This window comes from Salarias fasciatus, chromosome 1 (genome assembly GCF_902148845.1).
Source record: "Salarias fasciatus chromosome 1, fSalaFa1.1, whole genome shotgun sequence".
Lineage (NCBI taxonomy): Eukaryota > Metazoa > Chordata > Actinopteri > Blenniiformes > Blenniidae > Salarias > Salarias fasciatus.
Genome location: NC_043745.1, coordinates 22,642,952 through 22,658,176, shown reverse-complemented (window position 1 = coordinate 22,658,176; position 15,225 = coordinate 22,642,952). Strand labels below are relative to the sequence as shown.

The window sequence follows — 15,225 nt, the reverse complement described above, 5'->3', positions numbered from 1 at the left end:
TCAGTTCAAACAAAACATCTTTCCAGATGTTATTTATTGTCATCTGTTAAATGTTTAGAGATTGCAACAAATACATAAATATGAATAAACGTGATCTAATGAACTGAAACACACGCAGAAACAGGAAGGAAGTTAAGGTGAGATGATTTAAAGGCTTTTGAAGTACATCTGGATGAATACAGCTGTGAGGAGGCTTCCTACGTATGTGAAACAAGACGTGTTAAACCTTGATCCAGGGGAAGTGCCATCAGATGAATTGCTTCACTTCAGCTCTGAAAGTTAGCTGGTCTTTCATGACTGAAACTCAGAAACTACAAGGTTATTCTGAACGTTCGCGTAAGAAAAAGCTCGAACATCTGAGGGTGATTTAAAAACTGAAAACAAGAGTGAGGGAAGCGATGTAGACCCTGCACAGATGTGGAGGGTTATCTAAATTGTAATGACATTTGGACCATTGTTGAACGCTTCAAACAGAGTAGACCAGTTTTGCCCCGGATGTTGAAAAAAATGTACAAATCTGTGGGAAGACCATAAAGAGCTTCATCCTAGTGGAGAGTATCTTATGAGGCAGCCTCCAACAATAGATGTTTATATAAAATAAATGCATTGAAGGAAATAGCACATTTGCTCACCTCAACCAGTAAAACGGACAAAAACATTCTCTGAGATATATCAGGACGTGGGTGCGCCATTTAGTCGGCCTTCTATCAATCGGTTGATCTCGAGGACATGGTCTACTTCAAATAATCATTCGTTGCCTGGTACATCCACTTTATTGAATCTATGAATAGAAACTTTTTCTCTATACTGCACAGATACTGAACAGACATCGGTGCTTGTGGACCTTTATAATTACTGCTTTTCTCTGTAGACATTCCGGACATCTTCCCAGATCAGGTTTCACACACACACTGATGGGACGGAACCGTGTGTACGGTGTTTATCCTGTCAGTTATATTTCTATTAGATTTGCAGGTTTCAACAAACAATGTGATCTCAATGCATCGCAGTTAGTTTTAAAGGAAAAGCTGAGCGATCACATCTGGTTCCTCGCCACATCGGTGGTGAACTGGTCACTGTGGTGAGAGTGTGAGCGTTTCTCCTTCGATGGACTGACGACCTGTCCTGGATGTCCTCTGCCTTCGCTCGCTGCTCGCTGGGACTGGCGACCCTGAATGGGATGAAGAGAGATGGGCACTGGGGGTGGCGCACTGTGATTAACACTGCTGCCTCACAGCGAGAAGGTCCCCTAGTTAGAACCCGTTAGCCGACAAGGCTTTGAAAGCTTCAGACGTGCTTGAATGAATTCTCTGGAGGAGTGAGTTTGTCTCTTCATGACGGACTGGTTCCGTGTCTGGATCTGCGCTGCTTCTCGCCCTGCGTCGTCTGGGATCGGCTCAAGTTCAGAGACCTGGATTTGTTTAAACCATGTCTGGAAAAATTTGCTACCACTAGTATTACCCTTTTTTTATATGAAGGACTTCTTTGCATGTATTCTTTTCTTTTGATCTTGGTTGTTTTTGCCTCAGTAAAACCTCTGAGATCTTTTTTTTTTGTCAGACACTTGCTCACACTGCATTCGAGGAGATAACCATCTTCTGTTATTCTCATGATGAGACTCTTTTTCTTCAGAACTGATGAAGTCCAGAGAGGAGCGGAGCAGCAGAAAACAGATCATATCGGAGGTGTGAATATTTGGGCAGGCTGAAGGCAGCTGAGGAGAGCGACTGAAGACTAGTTAGCGCTGGCCAGTGGTGAAGAGTGGCAGGAGGCCGATGATTGGCGGCGGCGGACCGACGGGCCGAGGCAGGAAAACTGGCACATAACTAACAGGAAGGTAACAGGATTAACGGACGGGAGATCAGGGGGGAAAAATTAAGTTGACGGCAAGGGGATTTGCCAGACAGAGGTAATGAGAGACATATTGCTTTGAATAAAGCAGCGAGCCATGCAGAGAAGCAGGGGAACAATCAGAAAAGTGCAAAACTGAGAGTGAAAGCCCCTCAGTCAACAGTCGCCATGATGCTCAAGAGTCATTTACGTTCTTTCTCTTGTCTTGCCACGAAATGTATTAAATTTGGAACACATATGTTCAGCGAATGTATTTAGTAATTTGTACCTGTGCAGGAGGAACATATGAACCCCTCGTTACAGCTGTTCTCATGTTCAAGTGCAGTTGCCATTTTTTTTTTCTAATTGGTTCTTTTGGAAAACCGTCTTCTTGGGTGATATCCATATGAAACCATTACAGCAAACCGCTACTGAGAAATACTCTTCTTTGAGTACCTTAATCTACTGCACTTCAGCAAATGCATGGAATTTCAGGGGTGTTTTCTGAGCGCTGAGCAGAGGGCAAACAAATAGTAACATTTCGACAGACAAAACAGAACGGCCAGACCTACTCAAAAGGCTTTGGAGAGACTGATTTCCTGATTTGTGTCAAGACTGACGGACATGTCCTCATCTGTTTCTTCTTCTTCTTCCTTAAGAAGAGGGACGACGCTTGTGCAGCTGCAGCCACTTGTACCGCGACACTTTGCTCTTCAGTTCTAATTTGCTTTTCATACAGAAATTTCCATGTTAATCTTCTCTACGTCAATAAAAATCTAATCTTTTTTCCGCTGCTTGTGATCATTAAAGTAGAGGACAAGATGATTTACCAAAAAAAAGCTTCAGTCATAAAGTACTGACAGACATTTTTTTTTGTAATAAAACACTTTTTTGCATATTTTGTAGTTTGTTTATATATATATATATATATATATATATATATTAGTGCTGTCATTAGTGCAATACGCATTGATCGCAATTAATCATGATTAATTAATGGAGAACTGTCAACAATTAACTTTTTTAAAGTTGAGATTAATTGCAATGAAGAATCTAATCCTCATAAATCAGTCCCAATGTCAGGAAAAAACACTATTATTCTCTAGTTCTTTTCTTTGACCCAATTGGCAGACCTCAGTGGATTAATCGCGATTAAAACTGACAGCACTAATATATATATATATATATATATATATATATATATATATATATATATATATATATATGTGTGTGTGTGTGTGTGTGTGTGTGTATATATATATATATATATATATATATATATATATATATATATATATATATATATATATATATATATATATATATATATATATATATATATATACACATACACATATATACATATATATATTAAAAAAAGCTCTTGGCATATTGGCATATTGGATGATATTTCCTCTATATTCATTCATGAGGACACAAACTCAGCAACATTATCTGCTACTAATTTATTAAATCATTGGCTTTATTACATTCAGAAAAGAGAATCCTGTTCCGTTATTGGTAGTTATTGCATTACTGACTGTTAAACCATGCACACAGACAGGCACAGCTGTTAAATTTTGTCACATTTGTGTTTAAATCAATCATTTCTCTCTTTAACAGTTAAACCACCAACATTTACTCTCTTCAACTCTTTCTGTGTGAACCCCCCCCCCCCCCCCCCCCCCCCCCCCCCCCATTTAATTACAACAAAATATTTAAAACCTGCAACTAACAAACTGGAGCAATGCCGCAGCATCACGTCCAACTTGACAGCATATTTGACATCAAGGGACAGGCTGCAATGGCTCGATTCAAGCAGGTTGATGGAATTTTCCGGCTCATAATAAAAGCAAAAATTTGAAGGCTTTCAGTTGTGCTGAAGGCTGCCATGTTTGTACATCTTGATTTGGTTTTAAAAATGCAATTACGAATGTTTGTGTGATAAGGTTTAAATCACTCAGGACCCTGAAACTGCATTTTTTTCACTTAACACATTCTGTTTTTAAAATGCACACAGATAATTGAAGACATGATTATTGAATATTTTAGTGTAATATTTGCTCAGGTGAAGAGCGATGCAGCGACTGTTTGAAGTAATGCATGCAATTTTGAGAACAAAGAAAACAAAGAAAAAAAATTCACAAAATTTGACATACTGTGCAGCTGTGAAGAGACAAAGGACAAAAAAAGTTTATTGTGTAGCTCATCAGATCACGATATTTTCAGACAATAGCACAAACAACTCAGTCATTTATAAATGTCCAATCTTTTATAGGCAGCTCATGAAGTTGATGCAATGTCATATTTTTTTTCCATCAATAATTAAAAGCATTATTCAGGTGGACATTTGATGATCTCTAACTGTATTATCCATATTGTACAAACAAATTGACTTATGACCCTACGAATTTACCTTTACGGTTTGATTGCACAGAATTTCAAGTCCAAGCTTTTTCTTTTCGAATAAAAGAAACAATCTGAGACTTCCCATAGGGTAGAATTATAGATAAGAACAGTTCAAAAAAGTTGTTCAAGATTTTTAAATTATGAAACAATATAGGGCCCTAGGAGAATGAAATGTCATCGTCCAGTTTGTCGAAGTGGGACACACACATTCACATGAATTAATCCACATCTGTTAACTCACCTTGCAATGGATTATGGGAGAATATCAGTGTGTGACATTAAAAGATGTTCATAAACTAATAAAAGCAGGAAAATAAGAATGTTATATGCATCTAATCCTCATCTGAATTAACAATGTCAACAAGTCCTGCTTTCTCGCTTGTGTCAGGCAGGACTTTGAATGCATCTTGTAGAGTCAAACAGGAGTTATAACACCCAGCTTATTGGTGCTTATGTGATGCTCCATTATGTGTTTGCCTCCACAACACTTACCACGTGCTGTCGAGCTCCAGCGTTCAGTATTCAGCCAATTTATTATTCTAAAATACCCTCTTGTGAGCTGCATTGCAGGTATTGGAAGTATGGAGAAAATCTGGTGAAACGACGTCCTTAAATGGGCTGATTTTCTCCTCAGAGGAAATGTAAATGTTGAAATAGTTTATTGAGTCGGGCAGCCCACCGTGTGTCCTCTCCTTTCGGAGAATTGGGTTTGACTGTTCAAAAGGATGATTTGAGCGAAAGTGCTAAAATAATGACATTATATTTTTAGATTCATCTCCTCCCAGGTTTTCTTTTTATTTTCATCAACTTTCACAGCTTCTGTAATTTCAGTGCAATTTCAGGCTCTGATTGCTCTGTTGCGTGAATGCTAATCACTGTTACTGTTTCCTATTTGGTGCTTCATGCATTTAAGGCGTCATCGTTTAATTTGACAGCAAACAAAGAAATGAAAAAGTTGTTGTGGTCAGTCCAACAAATTGAACTCTAAGCAGATGTGGGAGTTTATTTGACCTGTTTAATAATAATAAAACAAACACTTCAGTTAAACTAAATTCAGCTCTTTGTTCATTTATTTTTATTTTTGATATGAATAATATTCTATGCCCCATCTCTTTTTTTATTTAAAAGCTCTTTTTGATCAGCAGAGATATATTTAGCAGATTAAATGTGTCATTAATAAATCCACAGAGCTTCTTTGAATTCTTTCCTCAGAAAATCACCTACAGTACATTTTCCCAACAATGATAAAATTGAATCTGATATTGCATTTTTGAACTTACATACCAGTTTTGCTTTTGCGTTTGCATTCACGTGTGTTCAATTGCGTGTGTCCTGAAATGCCTGAAAGCTACATGTGACAGGAATATTCTCTGTATGCACAGAGGATGGTATGCTATGATATTATTTTGTATGGGATTATTACTAACATTTTTTATATATTAATGTGGTTTTATTTATTAGACATAAATCAAATTGGATGAACTCTCATCTATAATGTACATGTTTTATGAATCGTGATATTTGCAGATCGCACCTCACTCAACAATTTTAACTATTTAAACCAAATACTTTTTTTATTTAAGTGACTGGGATCAGTCCAGACTCCTGCTGCTGTCATGAATTCCCTCCCATTTCCAAAACAAAGAATACTTTTTGCAAAGAGAAAATTCTATTCTATTCCACTCCATTGTAATATCCAGCACACCAGCGTGTACATTGGATAAACTATAGTTTACACATATGGCCACTTGGGGGCAGTAAAAATAATATATCTTTAATCAACACATAAAGATGACAATCAACAACAGGAAACATTTTGAGTCACTTTGGCTGACCCTGTCATTTTGAATCGCTGAATTTATTTTGTGATCGCATATAAACAAACAAAAGAAGTTTTTTTGTTTTGTTTTGTTTTTTGTTTTTTGTTTGTTTTTTAATGGCATCAATTAAGTTTGAGGCACACTGATGTACCATGACTCTTGGAATAAAGACATCTGCAGTGAAGCAGTGAAACATGATGTTTCCTGTCAATCAATTAATCAATCGCAATTTGTCTTCATATAAAATTGTTTAACAGAAGACTGACAAAGTGATGAGACAAAACAAATATAAACAAGAAAACAGTATTAATATGACAAGAAATATTTTTAATAAGGTATATTATAATATCTTTAAGAGTTAAACATAGAGTCAATATCAACAAAAGAAATTTTAAACTGGTGTTAAAAACAGCATCAAAACACAAATAAATGTGGCTGATATTAAAAGAACAGTTAAAAAAAAGAGAGTGAACAAACGTGTAGAAATCCTGTTGAAAGTGGAGCTGAAACATTTTAAGCTGGTGCAGGAAAGTGTCTCATTCGTCTCCTCACAATGTTCAGTCAAAAGAACAAAGACAGGCTGACAGAGTGATGATCACCGTCTCTGTAAAATGTGGGAGCTGCTGCTGCTGCTGTCAGTGTCCGCTCTCATTTCATTACCAAAGATAACATATCCAACCTGAGCCCACAGGACAGTTTAGGGCATGAAAAGATCTCATTTTCTTAATTCACCATGCACACATGCTGATGTTTGACTTTGAACATTCTGAAGCAACCAATGCCTTTTTAAGAATTTGAACATTTCATTTGTTTTCAAGAGACAGGAGATCTGACACATGAAGCACTAAATTCCATCCTGAAGCTTGTGTTTTATGAGTGTGCTTTTATATAAATACACATTTTCATGCTTTGCCTTTTCAAGCATAAACTTGTTTTTCACTCTTCGTGGTAACAACTTCATAATGTATTTATGATAATCTACTGAAACACACAAATATGTGATTGTGGAAAAAGAATTCATTCGTAATGTAAGTTGAAGCCGTCAGATGTTTTATTCTCTCTCCCAGTCTTTGTTATTTCACGTTTAGAAGTGATAAATGTAAAAGGTTCCAGGTAGTGTCTAAGGGCTTTTGTTTCCTTGGTTTTCTCACACTGAAACCAGCATCACTGCCATCCTCGTTTCTTGAAATTGAACAAAAATTAAAGCGACCTCATTATTTTGTTCTAATAAAAAAGAATGTGTTCGTCCATTATGCAGAGTTATATCTAATGAGTAAGTGCAACTTGTTTATGCTCTTTAAAAATGCGTTTGTGGGGGGGGGAAAGTGACATTCAGAAATGAACCGCAATTCAGATACACTGCTCATTCAATATTCCTCTTTATTACAAAGAAAATAAAGTCTTTTTTTTATTATTTTTTGGGGTCTTTCTGCTCTTTGGTACTTGAAATCCCAAAAGTTTAATTAACAAACTCAGTGATAAAGACTTCTATTCAGACTTGAACAGTATTTTTTAAAAAAAAATTCTTTTCTTTTTAAGTCAAGGACTTCTTTTTTAAACTGTTTTTTTTTTTTCTCAAAGTCAGCCCTTTGAGCTTTTCATGCATTCCTCAATGGTTTTCAGTGTAACATAAGAGGGCATTTTGCGTTTAAGAGACACTAAAGAAGAGACAGAGAAATTTCGCTTCATAATGCAGGTTTTATTCCATTTGTACGAGGCGTGACAGAGAAAGGTCAATATCTGCGTGCTGAGAGACACTGTACATCTGAGGATATTCATGATATTGAGTGATTCACCAAAGATGTGATCATGGACCTTCAACAGAAACCATTCCAGACTTTTCAGTACCTGTTTCTTCTTTGTCTGTGTTTTTCTATGTTCTTTTAAAGGTGCAGCGTGCAGCACTCTTCAACAGTATAACAGCCTTAAAATGTAAATCTAAAAATAATTAGCTGGCTAGCTAACTAGCTAGCTCGGGTTGGACTGTAATACCAGTTGATTCCACAAGATGGTGTAGTGAGTCGGTCTACCATTCAGTCCAGCAACAATCATTACTGCACAATAATGATCTATGATTTATTCCCTAGTCCATTTTTTTAGCAATAACAGCGAAATACCTGAAATTATTTTACCTGCTAAACCATACAAAACTCGAGCATCTAATATATACATTGTCATGTTGAGCATTTAAAGAGAAGGTTCTTCTGTGGCAGCTGTTGAATTAAAAAAAAAAAAACCTAGAGAAACAACTAAATGTGAATATTTGAAGACATGCAAACTCCTGTCAGCTGTTTAACAGTTCTTTATTGAACCGACGTGGCTTTGGAGTGGCTGAAAGACGTTCAGCATTGTAGGAGAAAAGGCAAGTCTTTGTCATCTTTTTTGACATCAAGCTTTCAAGTGTCTTACAGGAATTGTAAAGCACAGTTAGATCCAAAGAACTGGAGAGAAAATGGCACTGTACACTCAAACATTGTTCTTATTCAATGCAAACATTACCCCTGCAGCTGTGTCCTTTACCCATAACGGCGTTACATCAGGGCCGCCTGATCAGAGTGTGCAGGAGTGTTATACCTCCAGCTGCTCGCCTCCTGCAGAGATGAAGAGCAGCCTTCTTGAGGCTCATTCCTCTCAAAGTCCACACTCACACACTTTATATTTGCAGTCTCAGACTCAGCTGACGTCGCTCCAGGCAATTTATCCCAGAGGATAAAGACACATAGGCCATCCTTTGTTTTTCTCAGTGGCAATTGTAAACAGGCTGAAATAACTATTTAAAAATGTGTCTTATGCTCAATAAGAGATGAAATAACAAAAACAGGAGAAACTTTATAATGGTAATTACATGAGATGTGCTGGAGCTGGGGTCCAAATACAGCATGAAGATTACTTTTGAATTTAGTGTCAAACTTTGCCGTAATATTAGAAACGATACACAATATATCCTTCAGCTATGCTGTTCTAACTTTAAAATTTAATGACATTTAAAAATATATATTTAAATGATTACAGACCAGCTTTAAAATCAATTACACATCCCATCCACACACATTAACCAAACAGATCAAATATGTAAGATACTATATGTATTTATATATCTGGTATATAATCATACTAACAACAGTTAAAATAAAAACACTTTCCCTTCTTATTTACTGAACAAATTCTTGTAATTTTTTAAAACCTTATCATTCGTCAGTGTTTTTAGTTACTTCTAATGACAATGCAATTAAATATTCAACAGTTAATGTAACCAATAGTCCGAGTCGGCTGTAGGAGCACTAAGTACTTTAACTCGGGTCATTTTAACAACAATACTTTTAGTATTGAGAAAAAAAATTAGCAAACTAACGGTAGTTGGAATTAAGTGGAATTTCCATGCCTTTTACCACCTCTGCAAGTAGACTGGATTTAGTTTTGCTTCATGATCCACACCAGCTGTCTGCAGAGCTTCAAACCACATTGTGTGAGTACGAGTTAAAGTCCAAAACAAAACACTGGGGCAATTCATTAGTTCTGATTTTAGTGTGGCCAGAAATCAAGTGTCACTGCAAAGAGAGAAAAACAATCAACCCAGAAAGTGCAGTTCAGTCATATCAGACATGTTTAATATCAGCATGTGCAGCCACGTCGTCATCCTTACAAAAAAACAAAAACAAACAACAAAAAAGGAACAAAAAACCCATGGCCATGCAGGTGATCACCTTCAAAATGTCATCTCTCCTAACCATCCAGTTGTCTCACAAGCTTCAAAACAGGCATCAGCTGAACAGAGGAAAAGACAAACATCAGCGGAACACTGAGAACATGAAGACATAAATAGGTTCAAATATTAAAATAACAAAAAGGAAGAACTTTTTTTGTTTTTTTAGAGAAACACTAAATACTGACATTCATCATGAAGAAGGTATTCTGGGGCAGTTTGCATGGCTGCCACTTACACATTGTACGAGTCCAGTTTGTGCAAATGAAAATAGATCTTTGGCATTTAAAGAAAACACTGTTGTTTTCCCACATGCATGTAAACAAAACATTCAGCTCGTATCACATGCAGCAGTCCCACAACAACATGGAGACATAGCAGTATTTGGTCAAAAGCGCACACGCACACACACAAAAAAAAAGTTAGATGATTTAAAAAAAGAAAAGAGAAACATTTTTGTAGCTAAAGTGCTTCGTGAGCCACATTGAATAGTTTATGTGAACAGGATGCAACTTTGGCTTCTAGTCAGAGATTTGCTGCAACAAGGTGCTTCAAACTCAAGGCAAAACAAGCAAACGCATTCAAACCCATCACAGCAAGCCGCTTTGTACAGTAAAACTGAAAGTCTTTCAATCATCATGAAGGCATTTGCTTCATTGTGCTTGTGTATAACTGAAAGATTGAAGATGAAAAGGTGGGGTTGCTCAATGTCCCTTCATGTTTTTTTTTTTTGTTTTTGTTTCCCAAGTCAACAGTAGATGGCAGCAAAGAACAAAATACTCCACAGTACTGATGAGAGTCCACAGTTTCAGAGATTCTTTGGTGATATTCAGTTAAAAAAAAAAAAAAAAAATCAATGAAAAATATATAAAACCTCTTTTGAATAAACAAAAGTTGTTGCCAGTAAAACACACACATGCTTACATTAGAAAAAAAAAAAAAAACATCTGGCACATCTGCACACATGCATCATCAGAGGAAAACCTGTTTTGTGGTCACTGCTAACCTGAGACCAGGATGTGACAGTTTACTGCTGCATCAACAGGGCAGTTCTCAGTGATAAAGTGCATCAAGTTAATCAGTCATAACCCGAGTTCAGAAATCAACTGCGTGAAAAATGTCCTAAGTCACGCTGTGAAAACTTCCGCTCCACAGCGATGTTTATTAGAAACTTCAGCAGTTTAAAGTCTTCAATGCACTTACTGAGGTACATTTTGTTTGAACGTCGACTAGTTTCAGGTTCTTCACTCGTATTAATTAGTACTGCACTGTTCCCCTGTCAAAGGCCGCAGCAACACTCTGCTGTTGCAGCTGTAATTTTCTGATGAATCCTCCAATGTAAACCGCTAAGCTCTGCATAAACAACTTACAGTGTGTCTGTTTCAACTGGTGCGTGAACGCAACCAAGGAACTAGCAACTCAACCCACAGTGTCATCAGAGAAGGAAGTAAACATTACAAAGGTGCTTCTGCACTTTTGCTCAAACAATGAAAACGATCCAGCTGGTATGCGCCACGGCCGCTCGTCCGGCGGCTCTGGAGCGGCGTTTGAGGTTAGCGTTGGCGTCTACCCGACTTGCTCCTGCAGCCACTGCAGCAGAGGCTGAAAGGAGCTGGGCCCGTCGGGGACGGCCTCCGCACACATCTGGAGCAGCACCTCTTGTAGAACAAACAGCAGGGGCAAGCTCATGCTCAGCAGCTCGTACAGCAGCGCGTAGTCCTGGGCGTTGTCCCTCAGGTGGCCGCCCAGAGCCCGCACGGCGCCGCGTGCGCGACGAGACAGATACCACGGCAAGTTACACACGGCGAGGGTCGCACGCAGGGGCCAGCTCAGCTGTTTCTTTATGAATGCGCTGAAGCGGGCCGTACCTGCAGCCGGCTGACTCTGCAGGTCTGCGGCGCCGCCGGATGGAGAGCCGTCTTCGTCAGCAGCACATCGCCCCTGAACTCCAAAGCTGGTCTGAAATACAAGACATATTGACAATTATAATCTAAACTTGAACTGATGAAGCAGTTAACTTTTCAATGGAAGTCTATTCTGAATGTAAACGTGGAGGGAAACTCACTGAGCGCAGAGACAAACTCCTCCGCTGGTTGGTTCCATTGTTGCGTTGATCAAAGTGAAGCTTGCAGTATAGTTTCCCTGGAAGATCACGTGAAACGTCAGGGCAAAGTTTGCCGTTTAAAGCCCTGCAGAGGCGGCAGATACACACCCTCTTCAGAGTGGAAGGCGTGCGCTCCCTGCCGGAGAGCAGAGCCGCAGGTGGAACAGCGGAAACACTCCCTGTGGAAGAAGAGCCCCTCGGCGCAGACCCTCTCCACCATGTAAACGCGCTTCTCGCATGAATGGCACTTGTCACCTGACTGGGAGAACGTCCGCCGCACGGAGCCGCCCTGGAAAACACGGGAAAGCAAACAGTCACATCCCAGCAGCTGATGAACAATAAGCGCTGATGTCTGATGCCGCTTCGCAAATGACGCCGACACACCGGCCTCTGATTGCTCATTTTCAGAGATCATCAACTAATCACTCACAAGAACACAATACACAAATTTAGTTCTCCAAAGAGATGATTAGTGACGTTAATGAGACACACACAGACGTAATCTTCTAAAGACAGTCGTCTTAATTTCAACTCACTGTTTTTTTTCTGTTTGTTCTCTCTCTGTGTATAAATGTGAGTGAATGTGGTTGAGTATAATTGTCTGTCCTATCTCTGTGTCTGCAGTGTGATTGGCCTGCTGGACCCGACAGACACGTCGCTGTGTGCTCTGCCAGTGGCCCACGGCCCTGAACTGGACGAAGCCAAATGTGCACCTCTTCTATCACTCTGTAGCAAAGTCATGTGGCAGTAGGGCAGCAGTTCGCTCTTTGAGACGTGTGGAGCAGAAGGAAATCCGCAAGAACACACACCTCACCTGTCCGATGACAGCTGAATATCAAAACACAAGGAGCAAAAAACAGCAGTTAAGGCAAAGTTCTGATAAAGCTGTAGTGAAATGTGAAGCTTCACATGCCTCTCTGGTCATCAACAGTAAAGTCATCAGTCCTGCACACACACACACACACGTCAATGTTGTGCAGATAAAACCATCCGACCATATCGTCAGGTACAGTTTGATGAAGTTTTCCACCGAGTGTGAAAACTGATGCATGCAACCAAACCATGTCCGTTTCCTCATGCAAATAAATGCACGGTTGGAGGGGGAAGTTAATGCAAAACACAAAGTCACAGCGGGGTTAGCGGTCATGCTCCACATAATCACCTTGAGCACAGCGTCGCTGTCTGCTGAGAACAGGCCCCTAAGGTGCACCGCTTTCTCCTTTATGCTCTTTGACTGAAACTCTCTAACCTGTTGTGTCTGAGCTTTTTTCTGGAGGAGGACAAAGACGAGCATGAGAAAAGTCATCGGACTGGCTGCCTCACATCCACCTATGACGAATAATGAGGAGCTCTCTGTGTGGACACATAATTAGAGAGACTAATATATCCTAATAAGCATGGCACGGTTAACAGATGAACGCTCTTTCTGTTCTACTTCCTGAATAAGACACAGGACTTGACATATTGTTGAGGGGAGAACAATAACGCTGTTGTGTGGCATGAAAGCTGCCTTATTATATTAATTTCACACCCCACTTCATGTGGTTAATCACACTATGCGGGAAGAAAAAAACAGCTGCACAAGCCTGGGAGAGAAATGACTTCAAGGAAGTCTAATCACAAGACAAATTAATAATAATTAAAAAAAAAAGAGAAACGTGAAACATTAGTTTAGAAAAATGCACAAAGTTCCAGTGACACACAGTAATAAGATTCCTATTTAAAGAAGCAAAAGGTTATTAGTAGTGCTGAGCGAAACGATGAGGAATATAGGGAGAAACAGTGAGGAGAAATTCTGATTTACATTCAGTTTTATTCAGATTTTTAAAATTTGTCATATCATTTATGGAAAACTTGTATTCAGTCCATTACCTGTTAGACATACAAGTTGCTTCATTTCCCCGGAAATGTGCAGATTTACCCAAAAAATGTAATCAGTCCTGGTTTCATGTAAGATCAATACATGCATTAGGATAAAAATGAGAGATCTACAGTCAGTCTGAATTAGTAGCCACACTTCTCATAGATTTATGTGACAGATGCATTTGGTCACCACAGCTCTCTGGTAGTGAAGATTAACATTTTTGTTGCTTGAAAACGATCCTGTCCTGCCTTGACGCGATAAAATATCAAGCAAACTTTTACAGAGTGGATAAATGAGTGATGTACGACCTGCAAGTCAACAAGGACAAACAAGCAGTTCGGATAGACTGAATGTAAATTAACCAAAAAAAAAAAAAAAATGAAAAAACTTGTCTGAAGCAATAATAATAGTAAGAAAATGTCCATTTTTTGTGGTTGACAGTTATTTCGACTGAGGATGTATTTTCTCAAAACCAGTTGAAACCAAAAAGTCTAAATTATTGAAATTTCAATTTCTTACTAATTAAAGAGTGAAGTTTAATCATTCTGCAGTGATAAATGGAGTCAGCGCAACCACTGCCGAGGGCCATTTGTCAAATCTCGGTAATCAAAACAGTCAATTTGCTCTATTTGCAGCCTGCGCCCGGCCGACGCGTCCCACAAGACGTGAAGCGTTCCAGCAGCCTGCGCGTCTGTCTCAGCCTGCGCCAGCTCTGTAAAGTCTGCTGTCGCAATTTTACGTCAGGCTGGATAATTAGGGGCTGACTTCGCCATATGACTATATATTACACAAGCCTGAATGTATAATCAGGACAGACTATACAATCATCGTCATCATCATCATCCACTCTGGGGCCTTCTCCGGGGACAGAAGCACGCAAACACCAAAAAGAAAGAGACAAAAGACAAGGGAAAGGAGACACTGTTCACCTCAGAGACGTGTTCGTCCACCTCCCTGAGGCGATGCAGGATTCTTGACATGACACTGATTGCGGACTGGTAAGAAGGAGGAGCAGTGGGAGGGTCTGCGCTCTGAGGCTGAGGCGGGGGCGTCGTCTCAGCGAGCGTGGGATCAACGTGTCTGAGCTTCACTAGAGGAAACGGCTGCTGGGCCTCGGGCCGGAGCCCAGGCTTGGGCAGGGTCTTTGGAGGCGGGCGGACTAACTGCGCCGCTGCTTTTCTGATACTGACTTCAAACTGAAAAGAACAATACAGACATGAACTTATCCGACAGTAAAGCATTTTCATCCACTGTGGATCATTTAAAGACCATAGAGGTGGTTTTGTGAGTTTCGGCCCATTAAGTCCAAATCGCCAAAACACTTGAGCTGTCCATAAAGCAGCACGAGACGCTGGATTGATTTCCGACCCTCCTGGCAGACATCGGTCATGCTCAGCACAGCATGAAAAGCAGCACGTAGGTGATCCATTACTGTGGCCGTCTGCTTTATGTTTTCACAAAGTTACGCAACCATCTCAGGACAATTCAGTGTTAT

General features: G+C 39.5%; 1 protein-coding gene across 4 annotated transcripts in view; it reads right to left on the bottom strand.

Annotated features, from left to right (window-relative positions):
• Nucleotides 1-7,713: 7,713 nt before the first annotated feature.
• mical2a (microtubule associated monooxygenase, calponin and LIM domain containing 2a) overlaps nucleotides 7,714-15,225 on the bottom strand; it is a 30,972-nt gene continuing 23,460 nt past the window's right edge. Inside the window, exons 18-24 of one of the 4 annotated variants that reach the window (XM_030092799.1) lie at nucleotides 14,660-14,926; nucleotides 13,029-13,136; nucleotides 11,975-12,155; nucleotides 11,828-11,904; nucleotides 11,631-11,721; nucleotides 9,764-9,824; nucleotides 7,714-8,650 (exon numbers count right to left, since the gene is read on the bottom strand). In XM_030092799.1, the coding sequence (XP_029948659.1) occupies nucleotides 9,766-9,824; nucleotides 11,631-11,721; nucleotides 11,828-11,904; nucleotides 11,975-12,155; nucleotides 13,029-13,136; nucleotides 14,660-14,926 (783 nt within the window). In that variant the 3' untranslated portion in view covers nucleotides 7,714-8,650; nucleotides 9,764-9,765. Of the gene's footprint in view, nucleotides 8,651-9,640; nucleotides 9,825-10,424; nucleotides 11,722-11,827; nucleotides 11,905-11,974; nucleotides 12,156-13,028; nucleotides 13,137-14,659; nucleotides 14,927-15,225 lie in introns of those variants that run through there. The other 3 variants (XM_030092802.1, XM_030092791.1, XM_030092803.1) reach the window with 3 other exon arrangements.